The following is a 19,520-nucleotide window of genomic DNA, read 5'->3' on the forward strand; positions in this document are numbered from 1 at the left end:
CGACTTTGTGCCCTCCCGTCATCTACACGATTTACCCATACACTTATACCTATAATGATTTATGTATTTACATTAAATCGCTTATCGTTTATACACCAAATCCAACGCCGATTCGTTATTTTACATATTCATTTACATATGTATAATACCGTCTCTCTTTTCAATAACAGCAATATAGGATTATGACGTAGAGAAAAATCGTACAGTATTGTTTTTCTATTTCCAAGAAACAATTTAAAGTTTCAAGTGATCTCGATGATAGTTTACAGCTAACGAATGCATCGTATCGCATAAATGAGCGCGAAAAGATATCGCGTGGAAAAATTCCGGCCGCGTAGCTTCTTCCTTTCGTAGGTATCCGAAGTTGACGGAAGTACATTTTGCGAGGGTAACGCGCATGTATGTATCCATCCGAGTGCCGGTGTTACAGGAGTAAAGAGGATTACGGGGATAAGGGATAGAAGCGGCAACGTGCCCTGTGAGTTCGCTCGGCAGAGTACCGGTTACGTTTGAAGCGTTAATCGAGTTTCTTCGGAACCGCCCCGTTTCAAGAAATAACGAGAGGGAGGGAGGGAGGGAGGGAGAGCGACCTTTGCTCTTGTCGCTTCGCTTTCGCAGCTCCTCCGGCTCTTCGCGAATTAGTTTATGAAGTTGAGAGGCGGTTTTTCTTCTATTTCTTTCATTTCTCCCCCTCGGTGTACGGGTAATTTAAATTTCTCACCGAGATCGAGACGCGCCTGTCTGACGACTAGTGTATATTACAGGTACAACGCGTAATACCTGAAACGACGCTGCGAGACCTACAAAAAAGTTAACTGCGTCGCAAGGAAGCCTCGGTATGAAGGCTGTATGAATTTGATTCAGGCCAGGACGGGGTCTTGATTACGAAGATTTTCGGAAGGCCGGTTCAATTTTCGTAAAGAGAGAGAGAGAGAGAGAGAGAGAGAGGGAGAGACGAGTGTCGAGATGAAGCTGTGAAGCGGTAGCCGAGCAGCAGTTGGGGAACTTGGTAAATAATTACTTGTTTTTCTGCGGTCCTTGCAACGAGAATAATTTAAGTAGCTGTAACAATGGACTGAGATCCGACTGCTAAAGTAGTCCACTTGTCATTGCGGTGGGCGCGTATAAATATATATACGTACAGTCGAGTCTCCTGAATTAATTATCAACTCGCCTTTGTTACTCTCGAGGAAATTACTGCCGCGTAGGATCCTTGCAGATTCAGATAAGGCGCAGTTCTCCGTCTCTCTTTCTCCTTGAGCTCTTCCGACACCGAAAAACGGTGGAAAACAGGTCCATTCGAAATACAAATGGGGCACGGTCTTTGCTCGTTAACTAAACTTGGGCTGTGCGCAATTTCGCATCTCTGGCGTCAAGTTTCACCGATATATACATATATATGCATACGAAATTACTTATTATAATTTTTCCTACAATCCGACTACGCGAACATTCAATTCCGTATCGCGACAAAGACGACGTTTTCCCACAATCGTAATAGATACACATCATTTTCATTTCATCACATTTATCGTCTTTTTTTCAACCCTCCGTACCCCCGTACGAAATTCCCCTGCAGCACAATTATCGCCGTTACACGGCGTTCAGTCAAAAAGTGCTTATCTGAAATGCTAATGGACTCTGCAACGACTCGGTTGCCGGCGGGCCATAAAGCAGCTGCAGCGAGGGGAATCGGTAAAACACGCTATCGGACAAATAAAGCCCTTCACGTTGAGCGTAAAAAGTGGATGCTTCGCCCTTCTTCCTTCGCCCTTCGAAAAGTGCTTGGGCGCAGATGTGCGAAACGGCCCAATCAGCGGTGACAAAAAAAAAAAAAAAAAAAAAGCCCGACCAAAATGTAGATTTTGACACACGGGTCTTCATTCTCAATCCGAAACTCGACGACCCCGTCAATTACGAATTCCCAGGTCACGCGGACGGATAAAGTTTTTGCTGAAACGGACGTGCACGAGGGCACTGTACTAAATAACTAACAATAAGTTTCGCAAGTCCTCTGTATGAAACTGTGAGGCAGGTATCTACGCGCGTGGAATTCTGATTGCGCAAAATTCTCTCTCACTCTCTCTGCTCAGCGTATCTCGGGACGAGCAACACCCCTGCACACTTGTCTATTGTTTTTGCCCGGAATTGCCACCCTTTTTCCACTTTGCAGCCACACTGTTCCCTTTTATCTACACACAGCGTCGGCTAAGTGAATTCGCAATGAACGTTCGCGGATTTTATCTTATCAGATTTTCAAATCTTTTAAATTTATTTACCAGTATTTCTCGTGCGTGTTAAGGGCAAAAAGTTTGTAGGAAGAAAAACGAAATTTCCGTTACCGAATGTTTTAAAATTGCTCTTCCTGGGTCGAAATTATGCTTCGGATATCACGATCGTTCCCGCAAATGATCAAAGATGGAAATGGAGCGTGGATAAAGTAAAAGATGAGCGATGCGGACGATTGTGTGAATAAAAGATGAAATGGAAACAAAAGAAAATGGATGTAATGTTTGAACTTTTATTGATCCCAATGGATCCATACACTAACAATCTACTATATGTAATAATACCTATCTATATCATTTAACTATAAAAATTATACGAAATTGTTAATGAGAATAATATAAATTCATTGTGTGTACATATTGACGTGGGAATATTTTTTTTGTGTTAATTATACCCTTGGTATAACTGCATGATCACTTTGTTTGACATTATTATTATTATTACTATTACTGATGATGAAAAATCGTCTAGTGTAATCTCTCTACATATTAGCAAAAGAAGTCGATATAAAACTGATGATGTAAATTTGACATAAATCGTTTAAATTGATTGATCAGTTAATTATTGTACGAATAAATGTTTATAATCTAAATGCTTCAGCGCGTTCAATAGTTTGAAACTTATAATTTAACATGGGTCCCATACGTTTAATTATACAATAATAGACGATAAATAACCAAATATAGTGTATAATATAATATAATGAACGTGATATAAGTAATTAATACAGAGTAGAAGAAATTGACGCAATAAAAATCATACGCATACATATTGTGCGAGATTAAGCACCCGTTAAATGCGATCATTGTTCTTCTCTTTCTTTTCTGCTCGTCAAACTATAATTTAGTTTAATTTTTTTAAATCTTTAAATTGTATCCTAACAGACTTTTAGTTTCCCTAATGGCGGGTCAACGTTACACTTATATTGTCAATTAAAAACGATCAGGGTTCACTTGTAAATACAACAAGGAATGCGCGTGCGTATTACAGCTGCAGCTAGCCACGAGTACCGGTGAAGAAAAATCTCTGTGTTTCAACTTGATCGTTGGACTTGAAATTAATTAATACAGATCGATTTTTAAATTCAAGTTAATTATACCGCCGTTTTGCAACGCAGTTTTAATCGATTTCTTCACAATAATATCTGATCTTTGGACGAATGATTGCCGTTGTGATCACGTTAAACATAATAAAACGACATCAGCTCGGTGAAAAGATTTCTCTCCGTGTGTGTATTGTTATTTGTTGTTTCCGTCGTTATACGCGACAGCTGCACGGAGCTGCAGCAGCTGATCCCTGTGTAACATGTTATATTAATAACAGTAATTATAACTACTTGGAAAAAATTCACATTATTCATTATTATCGTTACATACTTATATAATAATTACTTTTATATATTTATATTAATATTTAAATATACCTATATACATATGTATACGCGTTAATGCTAATATATTAGAGTCATTTATTGTAATTATTATTACGTAGACCATAGTTATAGAATTTGAATTAGTAATTAGGAATTAGGTGTCCTGAAACAATAACTGTTAGTTTCGCGTAGCGAGAAAGCGCGAATTGTTATTGAGCCAGTCAATGTTACACATGTATATATATATATATATATCTCATCGATCTGTGTTACAATATAGTAAACGACGTTATATCAGTTACAATATTTAATCCACGTGCTGCGAAAAAGTGACAAGTATTTCAACAATCACGAGAAGCGATGTAACTATATATTATACAAATCCCTTTCGATCGTTAATCCGTTGTTCATCCGCCTTGATTTCCCTCTTTCTGTTTCATGAATTTTGTCCTTCAGTTATTACAATCCTAAATTTAAAAAATATATGATGTGTGTGTATATATAATAATAATAATAATAATAGTAGTAGTATTAACAATAATTATTATTACGTATTACGCTAAAAGGAATATGTGTGTATATGTGTATTGTATAGGTATCGGCTCGCCTATATAGTATGCATAATGCATGGATCGTAGAACGTTGCAAACGGGGTGGGAAGTGGCGAATATTACATGATTCAAAATACAAAATTACAAAAATATATTCGTGGACGTCATCCCAGCCTAACGAAAGTCGCACGTATCAATCGTGTCGCATATATAGTAATAATGTATAATTCGCTATCAAATCTTTTTTCCCGAGCTAATATGCATAAATTAGTGTATTTACATTGGACGACTTCCAACTGGGATGAGCGAACCGCGACTCTTCTAGGCCGCTTAAAATATTCACGACATCGAAGCCTGCTGCTGCTGCGCATCATGCGTCGCGGATAGATGCGCGAAATTTTTGCGCCCCCTTTAAAAAAAAAAAAAAAAAAAAAAATACGAGCTTAGGAGGGTGGATAATAAGCGCGAAATTTAATTTCTTTTTTTTTCCCCAATCAACACCGGAAGGAAGATGGCCAAAAAAAGGAAAGCAAAAAAAAAAAAAACAAGAAACCTCGGGCGGTAATGTATGCAGGGCACAAATTGCAAGATATCTGGGGTACGTTGGTGTGTACTTACGTATACGTGTCGTTTTTACGCCGCCACTTCCTCCCCGCGCCGTATAATATGTACACACATAACGTGTATATGCCTACATATATGTAACTTAATTCTGTCATACATTCTGCGTAATACTGAACAGTTATCGTATTGTGTATAATATGTGTACAATATAATTCAATATTGAAACGGATAATCCGAATCCGGGGTTTTTCACCTTGTTGTTATCATTTCTTACTTCTTTTATTCTGTTTTATTCACATGCATGTTATTATATTATAAAATTGTCGTTCGTGTCTGTCTGTGATTGATTTTCCCTGTGACACGGGTGAAATTCATCGCGAAATTACGGAAAAACTTATTTGGCATCGGTAGCATGAAAACGAACGACTTTGGTATATCTGTAGCAGGGAAAATCGAGGGGGCGAGAGATAAAAATGAAGGAAACCCCCGTTATAAACGAATGGTTTGAGCCTGCGTTATAATTGATTTTTCGCCGCTGCAGCGAACCTTGTACGTACGCGTATTATTAATAACAAGTAATCCATCAATTTGAAGTTGGCTCTCGACATTGTGGAAAACAGAAATGAAACACACAAAACCAAAAAAAAAAAAAAAATGTAAAAAAGAGATTGAACAAAAAAGCATTATATTTTCGCAAAGAAGTATAAGGAGGCTGTTGTTGCCGTATGAAAAATGATTGAGTGCCTAACCGAGCTGAATAATAAAAACAGCGAGAGTTAAAACAACGCGTTAAAACACCATCAGATAAAATGTCGCATTTCACGACGAAAGGCATAAATTATTATTGTATTATTATTATTTTTATTATTTTATCACCTTTCGTATATCGTGTGTACAATATTCAACGATCACTGAATTCAACCGCAGAATTCGTAATATGTCTATTTATTGAGGAGAAACATTAGTCCTTTAATTTCAAAGCTGTCGCTCAAGTTCATACATGCGTTTCTTTTGTGTTTGATTTAATTTATTTTTTTTTAAGAAAGAAAGAAAAATAAAATCGACCGACTACAGTCGAGACTTTTGCGCGAAGTTTTATGCAGCTTCAAAGTTATATATCAAAGACCTTTGCTGCTTCGTTGTATGTTTTATATATATTATGTACCTATACCACGCTCATCAACGGAGTTCTCTTGCAATTTATGATAATTAACTCGTGCAAGATGATACTCGCAATTATTTTCCTCTCTAGGATCTTGTTACTTTTCCGAAGAAATATCACGGAGCAATTAAGATTTTTTTAGCGGTGCATTAATTATCGTCACAATTATAATCAACGCGAATGGGTCAACGAAATTGCTAGTCGTGAATAATCGCAGCCTGCAATTGATGATTTCTTACATCTTAAACGTCAATTTTACTGAATTTTTACAATTACAATCGTGCGTAAATGGGAAAAAGTTTTTCTTCAATTCAATACAATTTTCAATTTTCACATGCTTAATATTACGATTGTAAATCCTCCATAATCACTACTGCATTATTTCGTGGCGCAAGGATCCCCCGAATTTCAGACAATCCATCCATTTGACGTATGTTGTTATTTGTAATACTAGTATTATGTCAGTAGTATAGTGCAGTATAATAATACCAGTAATACCAACAAGTGACGCAACGACCCCCCGAATTTCAGAAAATCTATCGAGCTGATGTATATTATTATTGGTATTACTGGTATTATTATAATTATTACTACTTTTATCGCCAGACATTTCAATTGCGTTATAAAATAGTAGGGGAAATCGTTGAATGACATCGTTTTTTACAAATGAATATCACCCTAACAACAATGATAACGGTAATTATGATAATAATAAATTTTCGACAGTCAATTCGAAAATAAGAATAATTCAAAAAATAATAATAACGACAACGATGTTATGAAAGTATTCTCTATACGTCGCATATCTTATCTACTAATTTATGATACAATATATCGTTATACATACATACCATATGAATATACGAACAATATTCATCATGTAATTGGTTGATTCGTACAATTATTGATCATTTATGTATGATATATACGATGTTCAATTATACAATAATCGTATATAACATACATAATTGCTGTACAACTAACACGTAATACTAAATTGTTTAGGTTTCTCAACGTTTGTGCGTCGAGAGTTTCTTTTTTTTTCGATCGTTTGAAATGATAACTATACCATTCACTTCCTATACAACTTACAAACAGTGTAGTAGGATATAGTATATGTATAGACAGTTGAATATACACTTGGCAGCACACCGTTGGACAATGACAATTGAATAGTCAACGAATGAACGGAAATTAAGAGGAATAAAAAAAAAAGCCAACAACGATAACAAGTAAACGAAATACGGAAAGAAAGCGCAGTTAATTGGACCAATTGTCGTTACGTCAATTGTCACAACTGTCGATTCTTTCGTTACGCGGCGTAAGCGACGTTGATTGGTACATGGCGCTGATTAGAGAAAAGGTTAAATAAAAATAGAAGTAGAAAATAAAAATGAAGAATTACATTAACAGTACCGGAGAGAAAAGTTGTAACGTTCTTACTATACTCGTTTTCACTAGTTTCTCGCTTTGAATAACGTAAAGACGTATCATCATCCGGTATCCGGAATCCCGCACGTTTCATAAATTCCCCAGTGAACGCAGGGAAAACGGAAAACGGAAAACGGAAAACGGAAAACGGAAATAAAAAAAGAGAAAAGAGACAGATATCGTCGAGGTAATTCGCGAAACACCCTTGTTCCGTACACACGTCGCGGCCTAGCCGCCCCTTCAGACGGCCAAGATATCCCGAGCTTTTGTCGTCTGAGGCGTCCGACATCGCCCGGGATTCCGGGGTTCGCCTCGCCTCGGATATTTCCTGGCTCGGGTACAAGAGCCTTTGGGTGTCCCGACGACGGGAATACCGGCGTCTGTCTCTCACGCCCCCGGAGTTCTTCCCGTTTCCATTCCTCCCACCCTTTTCCTCTCGCTCTCTCTCTCTCTCTCTCTCGCTCGTTCGGGGCGTCGCGACGGCGGCGACGGCGGCGGCACTCCTGCCAATTGGATGCCGACGGTCTGCTCTTTACTCGCGAGGACGCGGGGAGAAGAATGACGGGGGGGGGGGGGGGGTAAAAAGGGAGAAGAAGAGAAATATTGTATTTCCCGCCAAAGTATCTTACCCTCGACGGTGTGTGCGCGACGAGATAAACGATACGTGTACGTGACAGTAACAGACGAAAATCTAGCTCGGTGTGAGTTTCCTCTTCGTCCGCGTGCCTCTGATTTCCGGCGGAAATTCAACTCGAGGTGCAGCTACGCAATAAACGGGTATAACCGATTCGGCGTTGCTGTATATACTCTTTATCTGCTTCTCTTAATGTCAAAAATTTCCTTCGTTTGGCGGAAATCAAAGGCCTCGATCGAGCCTCGAGACGAGTTAAACGTAATCCGATATCCGTTACTGGGTGTGTTCGAATATTCTTGCTTTAAGGCGGTGGTGGCAGCAGGTGAAGAGAAAAAATAGAAATATTTGGGGGTCTGAATTTATAAACGTCTGAGAATTTGCGGTAGCCACATAATAATATTCTGCACACTTTACGAACGACGCGTTGATGTATAGAAGAATTTCGTTGACCGGAGAAATGCAAATGTTGACGCGTCTCGCATGCATGTATAAAGTTGTGACAGGAAGGTGGGAGGCTGGTGGGATTTCGCACACGCTTTGTAGAAGCCTCACGTTTCGCTTATGTGCGAATAACGGTCTCATCTCAGCATCGAGAAAGGGAGGGAGAGAGAAAAAGAGAGAGAGTGTGAGAGAGAGGCCACCTTAACATCGTTTCCATTCAACGTCCAGATCTACAATTAGGCGTATACGTCGAAGAACTTGATCCCATTTTCGAAATCCGGAAATCAGCATGGTTGCTCCAGAATTAAATTTTTCCTCTTCCGGATGGAAACTTCGCCAATTGTGAAATAAAAATTTCTGAACAAGCACGTCAATGATTTGGAGTATTATTTACAAGAATTAAATTTTCCAACAACCCTGCAAAGATGTAATACAGGTATATTGTAAAACTATAAACTAAGAGTTGTTTTAATACATATGAGATAAAAAAAAAAAAAGAGGAAAAAGAAAAAAATATCACTGAAAAATGATTCTATACAATAACCTTCGATCTGCACCGCGGATGGGTGAAACAGTTTCTGTTCGAGTTTTGTTTTTTTGTTTCGTTTTTTTTTTTCACATTCTCTGCGGGAAGCCCTTACATGCCGACGACTATGCGAAACAAGAACAGAGTGTACATCGTAGTCCAGTAAATCGCACGTATCCGTCTTAGCACATGATAGTAGTAATAGTAATAATATTGTAATAAAGTACAGCGATTAAACGACGAATAACAATCGCGCACACACTCGCACACACATCGTTTACATTACAAGTTTGCGTAAAGGCACTACCGGTTAGAAGGATTGACGGTACGAGACGATCCTGAGGGTCCTGAGGGCGCGTGGCGTTGGCCGCGATTCGTCGCGGCTCCACCCTCATACCTCGGTTCCGTCCTCGCCCTCGTCCTCGTAGAGCGGCCCGTTCGCGGATTTCTTCTTGGGCTTCGGGGGCGGCCGCGGTGGAACCTTGCGTCCGAGGGTGCCGCCGCCGGCTAGGAAGGGCACGTCCGTCTCGTCGGCAAGCTTGGAGGGCCACTCCGGGGCACCCTCGGGTGCGGCCCTGTCGTTGGGACTGGCGGCGAGGATGTTCGGCGTGCTTCGCTGTATCGCGGGATGAAAGTGCGCGGTCGGGGTGCCGGGAAGAGGCCGCCCCCGCATTCCCGAAGGTTCGGGACTCTTGTTTAGGGAGAGGACGGAGCTGCCGTCGGCGGTCGTGCGTATGCCCAGGTTGTCGTATACGGGTTCAAGGCCGTCGGGCGATGTGGGCGGGGCGCTGCTCCAGCTGGGGGCGCGGGGCCGCCTCGGTATCGTGACGTATCCGTGCCGCGGAAGCACGGGAGGCCCCGAACTGTACGGAGCGGCGCTGCGGTTGTGCGGCAGCGTCTTGAACCCCGGCGGAAAGGAGGCGATGGTTCCGGTCGGACTGAAGCTGCCGGGCTGCGAGGGTAGCCGCGAGCTGTCGGGGGCGGTGGAGGCCTGGCTGGTCGGGGAGGCCCCGCGGCCACCCGAGAAGGCGAGGAGATCCGGAGGGTACTGCCGGTAGGTGGCGCCCCTCGGCAAGGTCGATCCCTGATCGAGTTCCGGCGTCGACCGCTCCCTGTCGTCGTCTCCGACACCTCCGGCTGCAGGGCGCGCGGCGAAGAAGCGTCGTCGCAGTCCCGTAGGAGTGAAAATAAAACAGAAAGAAAGGGGATGAAAATTAATGTAAAGATCGAGGAAGGTAGCGAGGCCGGATTACTTGGCCGGGCATTGACGCGTGATAAGCGAGGCGTACTGACCGAATACTGATTCGTTGTCCAGAAGGGTTCGGTTCAGCTCCGTCGTCTCGGTTCCGTGGGAGGTCACGGACGGCGCGGCTTCGTACCTCCGGGGCGGTTTCACCACGGGGTTGATCGCGGTTATCAGGGACTTCTCCTGATCCCCGAGGCCGTGGTGTTCGATGGCGTTCGCCTCGGTGCTCTTCTCGTTGGGCCGGGAACGCTTCCGACAACAGTAGCACGCGCAGAGCACGAGGGTCAGGATGACCAGGACCAGGAGGGCGGTCAGCCCGAGGCCCAGGGCGAGGGCCAGGCTGACCCCGGACTCCGTGTTGCCGACGACGTCGCCCAGGACGGTCAGCGTCACGTTTTTCTTCTCCGAGCCGCCCGGGCTGACGGCGCGACACTCGTACTCTCCCTTGTCGGCGGACGTCGCTTTCGGGATCGTCAGGTTTAGCCAGCTTCCGGCCTTCGACAGGACGTAGCTCTTCGTCTCGAGAGGGTAGCGTCGACTCGAATTGCTCAGCTCTCGCTGGCGTAGCCACCACGTAACCTCCGGCAGCGGGGTGCCAAAGACCTTGCAGACCAGGGTGACGTCGCCGGGTCCGATTTCGACGAGGGGGGCAGGACCGACGTAGACGATCTTGGGCCGGCAGGCGAACTCCTCGCTCTTTATCCCGCGCCAAATCCTCCCGGCGAGGTTCGGAGGTTGGGCGCAGGTCGTTTGATCTGTATAGAAAGTGGTGTTCATCAGCCAGTCGCGGAACTCCTTGAGATGACAGTCGCACTTCCACGGATTTTCGTGCACCTCGAGGCTCCCGAGTTTCGGAAGGTTTTCGAATATCTGTTTCCTCAGGTGGGTCAGGTTGTTACGGTTGAGGGCGATCGCATGGAGCCCGGGTAGGTTGACGAACGGGTGTTGTCCGATGCGCTCGAGCCGGTTGTTCGACATGTCGATCCTCTGGAGGAAGGTATTGTTTACGAAGACACCGCTCTCGAGTTGCTGGATCAAGTTCGTGTTGAGATGCAGGATCCTGAGCTTGTCGGTATCCCCGAAGGTCCCGGGGCGCAGGACCTTGATTTTGTTGTGAGACAGGTCGATCTCGATAACGATTTTCAGACCGTTGAACGCGCCGGCGTGAATCGTTTCTATCCCGCAATCGCGGAGCGTCAGTTTCTGAAGATTGTTGAGTTTGACCTCGAGGAAGGCGTCGCGGCGCAGATTAACCAGCGCGTTCCCCGTCAAGTCGAGGCTCTGGATCACCGAGGACAGCCAGTTCGGGACGGTGGTAAGATTCTGCTGGATGCACTCGGCCGATTTCCTTCCCGAGATCCACTTGCACTTGCAGGGTGCTTCGCAGTCCCAGTCTTCCTGCCCGCCGCAGATTCTCGCGGTCGCCAGCAGGAAGCCGACGAGAAAAACTAGCGTCGAATCCATGGTTGCTTGTCGCCCGGCTGTAATCAGAAAAGAGAACGAAACGTCAGGTAAGATTTCGGCTACAGCGGTGCCGTGTTTCTCCATTCGCATCCCGAGGGCGATGACGGAATATCCTCACCCCCTCCAGGCCTGTCACTGACGCTAGCACAATGCGCGAAACCCGCCACCCCAGAGCAAGAAAGAGGAACACAGATCCTCACGATTGCTGTTGCTGAAGGCTCAAGGAAATTTTCAAACCTGAGAGGCTTAAGCTTCGGATATTAACCGAAATGGCTTCGAAAAACGGGAAGGCGTTCCTCCCAGGTCTGGGTGCGAAATATGACGGAGGAACGAAGGGAGGGATCGAGTCGAGAGAGAGAGAGAGAGAGCGAAAGAGAGAGAGACTTGTACGCCATAGTAAATAACAAACGATATTATACCGCCGCAAAGCGCTCTTCTTCTTTTCGTTTTTACCCTTCACCCTTCACCCTCTCTCAAGACGTTTCCATGAAGATAGTTATTATCCAATTACGTCGAACGTGCTCTACTAGACGGTCTTCAAACTGCAACGTGCTATAGGTCATCCAAGTCTCATTATAACCGAGTTCCGTCAAAGGATAGGAGAAAAATTTAAACTTATCGTTAGACATATTGAGAATACCATTGTAGTTGTTAAATTTGCTGTTTTTGCGGATTAGATACCCAATTACCTGTAACACAGTTGCGTTCGTTACCAATTGCACTGTGAAGCTTGCCGAGTCAAAATTCTAATTAAGTTTCCAGCTAATTATATACGCGGACAGAATAGCGGGTGTGTCTTGTTCCGGATTGCGATGGACACTCGACCTTCTCCGATTACTAATTAATCAAAGACAGGCGCGTTTGCAACGTTAGCGTCAAAGGAAGAATGGGGTGAAACAAGAACTCGCACAAAGCAGGCGGCGGGGAACAATAAATGAAATGTGGGATAATGGAGACAGAATACAGGCCGAGCCTCTTCCAAGGGAAGGCGAGCCTCAAATGCTCGGCTGTGAGGCGGGACGAAATCACCGAAAGTCAAACTACCGTCTGTTAGAAATGTAGAAAGACCATAAATACGGAAAGATGACCTATAAATAAATTTATACCGACATTCTTTTTTTCAGAACGGCCAAAATTACGAAGGGCAAAATGTTGAATTGCGAAAATATCGAAGAGTCAAAAGGTCGACTGTTCAAATGTCAGCCTCGTTCCTTCGTCGAAAATTTACGAATCCGAATTTATGAATAGCGACTGGCCAAACTTACTCGAAAGATTGGAATCCCGAAAAATCCGCTAAAGACAGAATGGCCAAAATGGCGAAAGGTCGGATGCCGTCAGAAACCCGTGTATTCTTTGCAACGCCACGCATATCCGATGGCCGGTGTTTAGTGCCATCTGGGATAAGTCTGCGTAACTATGATAACCGTATTGCGGTCTTTTGGCTTTCTGGCCTTTCTGCATTTTATGGATCGTAATTTTGCTCCTTCTGAACTTTGATCGTTGACAACTAATTTTTTGGGTATTGCGGCTATTCGAAATACTACCCGCTCTCAATTAATAATTTCGAAACTTTCAATTTTCAATATCTCGACATTCTGTGTTTCGGTCATTCGGAATATGCCGACTGTTCTGAAAATACTTTTTCGGATAAGAGAGCGTTCGGTTAAATGAACCTTCGGAAAAACAGTGATTCTACTCGGTGATTTAGCGAAACTCCCAACTTCGGTACGCTGATCATTCGTTGTTTTAAAATTCGTATCTCGAAAATATCGGGTTTTCGACAAGTCCACTTTTGAATCTTTCTGGATTTTCACCCCCATCCTGAGTATGTTATTACGGTTTTCGTCGTAGGCACGGATCGGCGGACCGAGTTGTTCAGAGGAAAACAACGATTCGCGACGAGTGTGAGGGAAAGGGTTCCCGTACGTAGTTTTTAGATCCTCGCGCTTTCCTCGCTGGATTTTAATTCCCGTCCACTCACTCCGCAGGTCGGGCAATTACGAGGTGATGCACGGCCGATCGAGCGGTTCTTGGATTTGTTGAACGCAACTCGGAACAGCCGTCAAGACTCGCGAAAGGCAGACGCAACGACCCCGGGGCACGCGACAACGTTTTAATTAAAGTTGACCGACGAAAACGGTTCCAGGGTGCAGGGGCGAGTCGCTGCTGGTGCCGGTGCGCAAAGTTTACCCAAGACAAAGAAGGAGGAAAAACCAACTCACCGGTTGCTTATGCACCCACAGTTATACACGTCCCGGTAACGTCCGGAATATTAATTACTCGCCCCGGGTCCATTAATTAGTCAAATTACGGCTTGACTTTGATACCTTAAATTTGACCCGCGACAAAATTTTGTAAGCGGTGATGAACGACGGTAATATGAAATAAGTATAGGAACTCGGGTGTTTGGACAAGAAAAGTGCTGTTGGCCTAACTCTGTAATTCATGTAATATTATATACCTAGGTATATATTGTACATTAATGTGAATACACGGAACTCGGCAGTTGGTTAATTGTATTTAATTCTGTCAACAATTGGCACGAACGGTATAATCAACGGCTTGTGTGCCATGCAGGCTGTAGGCAGTGGCTCTCGAGAAGTGAAGCATTACTGTATTCATCATCGCGGGTTACATAGACCGGGTGAATGAGTGTAGAGCGAATGAGTTACGAGGGTAGAAAATTTACCAAGTGGGTATTGTGCGGATTGTTGAAATAATTTTATAAACCTGCGGGGAGGGATTTGGCAACACTGGTGGGTGCTATTTTTTTTACATCCCCGGATCGCGTCACCGGTGTCAGTGTGTGTTTGCGTCACGCGTAATTAATGGTCTCCTATGTAAAGCTGGGACTAATTACACCTGAGTGAGTAAAAATTCAATATGTAAATGAAAACATTTCTGCACATGGCATCGTATCGCCTCCTTCTCTCCGCCCAACCGGTTTTCCCTATGACCGTGTCGTTCGTTAGCACGCGTGCATGGAATGGAAACAAGGAACATGATACAGCGAAGGGGAGGTCGGCTCGACAACCCGGGGACGCCCGGGTAAAATTTGACGGTTCAACGGCGACGAAGAGCGTTAACACTCGGCGATAAAAATGATCGAGTTATGGTGCAGGTGGGGTGAACAACGGGACGGGAGTGGGGGTCAATCAACGCAGTTTAATGGCGAAAAAAACGCGCGTGACGGCAGAGAAAAAAAAAAAAAAGAAAATCACTTATACCGAATTTTTGCACGTCAAAGGTGATGAGCGTTTCGATGAAAAGAACGGCTCGCCCCGGTCACGGTTCCATTACGCAACAACGCGCGAGACGCCATTTTTTTTTTTTTTCCCCGATAGAAAGTGAACGCGATTTTCGGCGAGAGGAGATCCGAGGAGAATGTGAAAAATCGTAATATGTCGAGCGGGGTTATCCTGCACAGATGTATACTGTACGAAATAGCCGAAAAGCTGAAGATGAGTTTATTTTATTTTCATACATTTTGAACGAGGGTAAAAATACTAGGGAGCTACGATGGGATCAAATAAAGAATAATAAAAAATAAGATAAAAGCGTTATTACGGGTGCATGGAACGAGGTAAATCCCGGAGACTCAGCGGGAAGTGGCGGCCATCGGAAGAAGTAGAGGAGGGAGAATGAGATCCCCGAATCCCGGGCCAGTTGCTTGCTTGGGGGTTCGGGGGGTTGGGGGGTGGTCTCTATACCACGGCGAGTGTAACGACGACATTAAATCCGAAGCACTTTCTCTCGGAAATAAGGGGTTTCACGGGAGACGGGGGTGGGGGTGGAGGAGCAAAGCGTGCCTTGTTCTGTTACGCACAGCGTTTCACAATCTCAAAATATGGGAAGCGACATTGCCGCTTTAAGGTGCAGGTGTGTGTGTATGCGCGTGAACTTACAACGTCCCCCGCCCCCTCCGTCCTCTGGGAATTTTGACCCAAGGTGCCGCCGAAGTTAAATTAATAACATCTCGCCCCAACCGCGCCGTCGTTCTCCTTTTATTATTGCATTAAACTCCGTGGTTTATAAACCACCGTGCCGGGGAATAAATTAATAATTGAGGGTACACCACGGCCTCGGTATCGCGTCGGCGAAACATCGCCTCGTATTTGTCATAGACGTATCTACGCAACAAGTGTCCTTCTCACTAGTCCCGTCGATGACGGTATCAAGGAGTACAACTTATTATCGGCGAGCGACAAAGGGTGGGTGGTGGGGGTGCGGAAAATAAAATCGGCAAAAAATAAAGTACAAATGACGGGAATGAAGAATTTACATCGTGTGCAGGTACTGCACTCAGATCCTAATCGTAATAAACAGCTACACAAGGGTGAGGGTGAAGGTCTATAACCACCCTGCAGGCGGGCGTTGTTTCAGAGTTCCGCTTCACGCAAGAGCTTGCTAGATTAATAACGACCTGCACGCGGGACAGGATGTGGCAGAGGTAGCTAGCTACTCGTGGCACAAGATTGCGTTCGTTCATGTGAGCCGTGCACGATGCCGGGTACCTTACTTTGTATTCATTGCAATAATGGAAAAACGATGTAGGAATTAGCCAAATATTTTCATTCAATTGACCTACGTTTGGATAACTGGGGATAGTGATCACAGCTGCACTGCTCGTTACAACAACGAGGTATTTGAAATTAAAATACATGACGCAGTGTTGCTGAAAGATGCATTGTCGCGATGAAACGACACTAAATCGGTCAGCGGTTCGTCATTTTCCACATGAAAATTTAACGCTCGTTATGGAGTGAACAAAGTGAACGACCGAGGCTGCGAGTCTAGACCCCAATACGCCTCTATACTTCCTCCCGGAGTCAATATACACAAAGTATCTGGGTCGTTCCCTTACGTAAAGGGCATCGAAGGTAACCGGAATCATCTGTTACGAGGCAAATTGACATCGGAGCTTATAAGGGGGGTGGAAAAATGGCCGGAGCTGCTTTTGATTGAGGCTGCCGGTTCCTTGAATTTCCTTCACCCGCAGCAGCACGAAGAATCGTGTAACACGTAACGTCATCCGCAAACGAATTGCACGACTTATAAAACGTTCTTTGACTTCCGGACAAACGCAGCGCGACATGATATCGACAAGAACGAACGAACTGACGCGTGACACGCTACCATATTTTTGTTACGTTACGCATATCTGGAGGGGTGTGTGCGGTTCGAACCCCCAGATTTTTGCCGGGACACCCCGCGACTCGTACAGATTTTACGACGCTTCATCGACTCTCCCATACTTCGGGCTAAATTTTCCCCAGATATACAGCGTGAAACGGGGTCGAGTTGAAAACGGATTGGCTCCCGGACGAGACAGATTGACGTTTTAAATTGCCCCCCCCCCCCCCCCCCCCCACCCCCCTTTGTTTCAGGGTAATTGATTGCGTCCAGGGAAAATATTTCAGGTCCGTTCGTCAACTCAATTCCACGGCATTTAATTTCGCGAAAAAATGATAATCCAGAGGAAACACCGCGATCTCGCTCGATCGAATCGCGTTGTCATCGTCACTTTGCAACACAGTGCTTCCCAGGGTCTGTTACGCTCTGTTTGAATTACACCACCGCATACACGCCCGTTCTCAAACACTCGCTACGCATACAATTGTGCCGCGGAATTGATGCGACTTGAGGGTTTCCGCCCGCGTGTATTATCCATAAATATACATGTACATTTCGCTCCTGGAAGAGCAAATACTCCGTAGGGCGCGTGACCTTTGTCACAAACGATCGGAGGCAGGTATGGTTGTTGATTCAAGGAACGTAGGTGCATCAAAGCAGCCGCGATGTGGATCGTGTTTTAATAATTATAATCGGAGTAGGTACCTACTCTGCGTTTCTCCTGTTTCCGTTGCAAAAGTGGCACACTAATTTTAATCGGTATTTACACGAGGGCTCGACTCTTCTGCCCGCGTTTGATGACGAAATGGATACTGTTAAATTAGAATTAAGCGTTTCCTTTGGCTGGATAAACGTGCAGCGCTTCGTTTCCACCCAAGAACTTTAATCACAGTCATCAATATACGGGTTCGGCGAAACGATCGTTCACGCAAAATTTTACCCCGTGACGAACTTAATGCCAGTGAGGTATTGGCCGTATTTTTCTTGCGTTACCTTCACCCGATCAGTTTTCTCTTTCTCTCTTTGACCGGTGAAAATGTATTACACGATTACCCGAACGTGAATAAAGATAAAAGGAAGATGTACCGTCCATCTGTTAACGTAGAGAATAAAAAATTTTCGTTTTTCTTGAAAAAAGATGTGAATAAAATGGAAAATAAGAAGCAAGGGGTGGAAAAAGATTGACGCACGTCTGGAACCTCGGCGAAAAGCTTCTTTCTTAGGATTGATATTTATGAACGCACTTCATTTCGGACTATTAATAACAGACGCATAAAATCAATGTAGCTAAGAGGTGAATAAGAATGATTGCGATAAAAAAAAAAAAAAACCAGCATAAAAACAACGTTTAATTTTACCCTTATCCATAATTCAGTTGAACATTTTCCACGCTACATTTTCCGCCTCTGTACCCCGAAGTTAATAAGGCAGGGTTGACCGGAGGAAATTGGAAAAGCGTTGCCGTAAGAACGAGCAAACAAATAATTACATCAGACTTTCGTCTCATGCTAGGGGGGTTGCTTCGTAGGTAGGCAAAACACCAACATCGACACCGACGTCAACGGTGAGATGCGAATGTCGCGTGTCGTTTATCGTCACCTCACCCGCCACGGCACAGAGCTTTTTGAGAGAGGTTCAAGCCTGAGGCCATCTTACTCTCCTCGGTATTCACGAGGGTACAAACGGACGGTTTTTCCTTGAGCTCATCCTGCTCCTAAATTTGTACGGGTTTTATTCATCCCCTTCCCGACGTTCCTCTCATACCATCTTAATCGCACCTTTTCCACAAGAGAAAAGGTAAGAAAAGGCAGAGAAGCGCAACTCAATTGGTTCGTTACTTTGTACAATTTAAATAAAAAGGGGAGTTTAACGTTTCGTATATTACAGGTGTACGATACGCGTGGTCGTGTAACGAGAATTCGAATTCATTCTTCCTTTCTTTCTTTTTACTCTCGATGGTTTTGCATATCCTCTCTCCCTCTCTCTCTTGCTTTTTTACCTCGCTCTTATACCACGCCAATCCCCGCCCCGAGTTTGAAGTAATTAAATATACGCGATATGTTAATTACCGGGGAATACATTACGCGCAAGAGGGGCTCGCGGTGCTTCGGCTTCAACCACGGTGTGCGGCTCTCGTGACTGCCGAAGGTGGGAGCGGCTGCCCCCCGTTCTCCAGGTGGGCGGCGGTTGCGGTGGTGGCCTACCTGCCGCATCGACCGCAGAAACTCTACAATGCCCCTCGTGCCGCATCCAGCATTAGGAGAAGCCTGAACTTAGTCGATCGCCCGAGAGCGAGTTGGCAAACTTGGCCGTGGCCGTACCATTCCTCATATTATCGACTAGCGAGTCGTTGGTCTACGGCCCCGTTATATGCACGGTGTAAATCGTCATCCCGTGTATCTCTCGACCACCGTAGGGCTCGCCCGGCGACCAACTTCGTCCATCACCAAAGATCCCGGAACTCGGAGATCTACCGACGTCGGGACTCGGGGCAGGAAACCTTATCGAGTGCGGTGAAACCGAGGAGAACCGGGAACTCCGTCCTGACCCCGGGAACTGTAGCCAACACGCATCGTTCCAGCGGATCAGTGTAAACCCGGAAATACGTCCTCGATGAATCGAGACTGGAAACTCGAAGCAGGGAACTTGGAATGTAGGGGACAAAGGGGACGCGATACTTTTATTCGTCGAACAGACACGTCAAATA

General features: G+C 44.7%; 1 protein-coding gene across 5 annotated transcripts in view; it reads right to left on the minus strand.

Moving 5' to 3' along the window:
* Positions 1-8,966: 8,966 nt before the first annotated feature.
* The window catches only part of LOC124185472 (leucine-rich repeat-containing protein 24-like), a 172,668-nt gene continuing 162,114 nt past the window's right edge, over positions 8,967-19,520 (minus strand). For all 5 annotated transcript variants that reach the window (XM_046576282.1, XM_046576281.1, XM_046576284.1 and 2 more), the window contains 2 exons: positions 10,264-11,697; positions 8,967-10,107 (listed from right to left, as the gene is read on the minus strand). In XM_046576282.1, the coding sequence (XP_046432238.1) occupies positions 9,362-10,107; positions 10,264-11,680 (2,163 nt within the window). In that variant the 5' untranslated portion in view covers positions 11,681-11,697 and the 3' untranslated portion in view covers positions 8,967-9,361. The remainder of the gene's footprint in view (positions 10,108-10,263; positions 11,698-19,520) is intronic.

The sequence above is a fragment of the Neodiprion fabricii genome, chromosome 6 (assembly GCF_021155785.1).
Source record: "Neodiprion fabricii isolate iyNeoFabr1 chromosome 6, iyNeoFabr1.1, whole genome shotgun sequence".
NCBI classification, from domain to species: domain Eukaryota; kingdom Metazoa; phylum Arthropoda; class Insecta; order Hymenoptera; family Diprionidae; genus Neodiprion; species Neodiprion fabricii.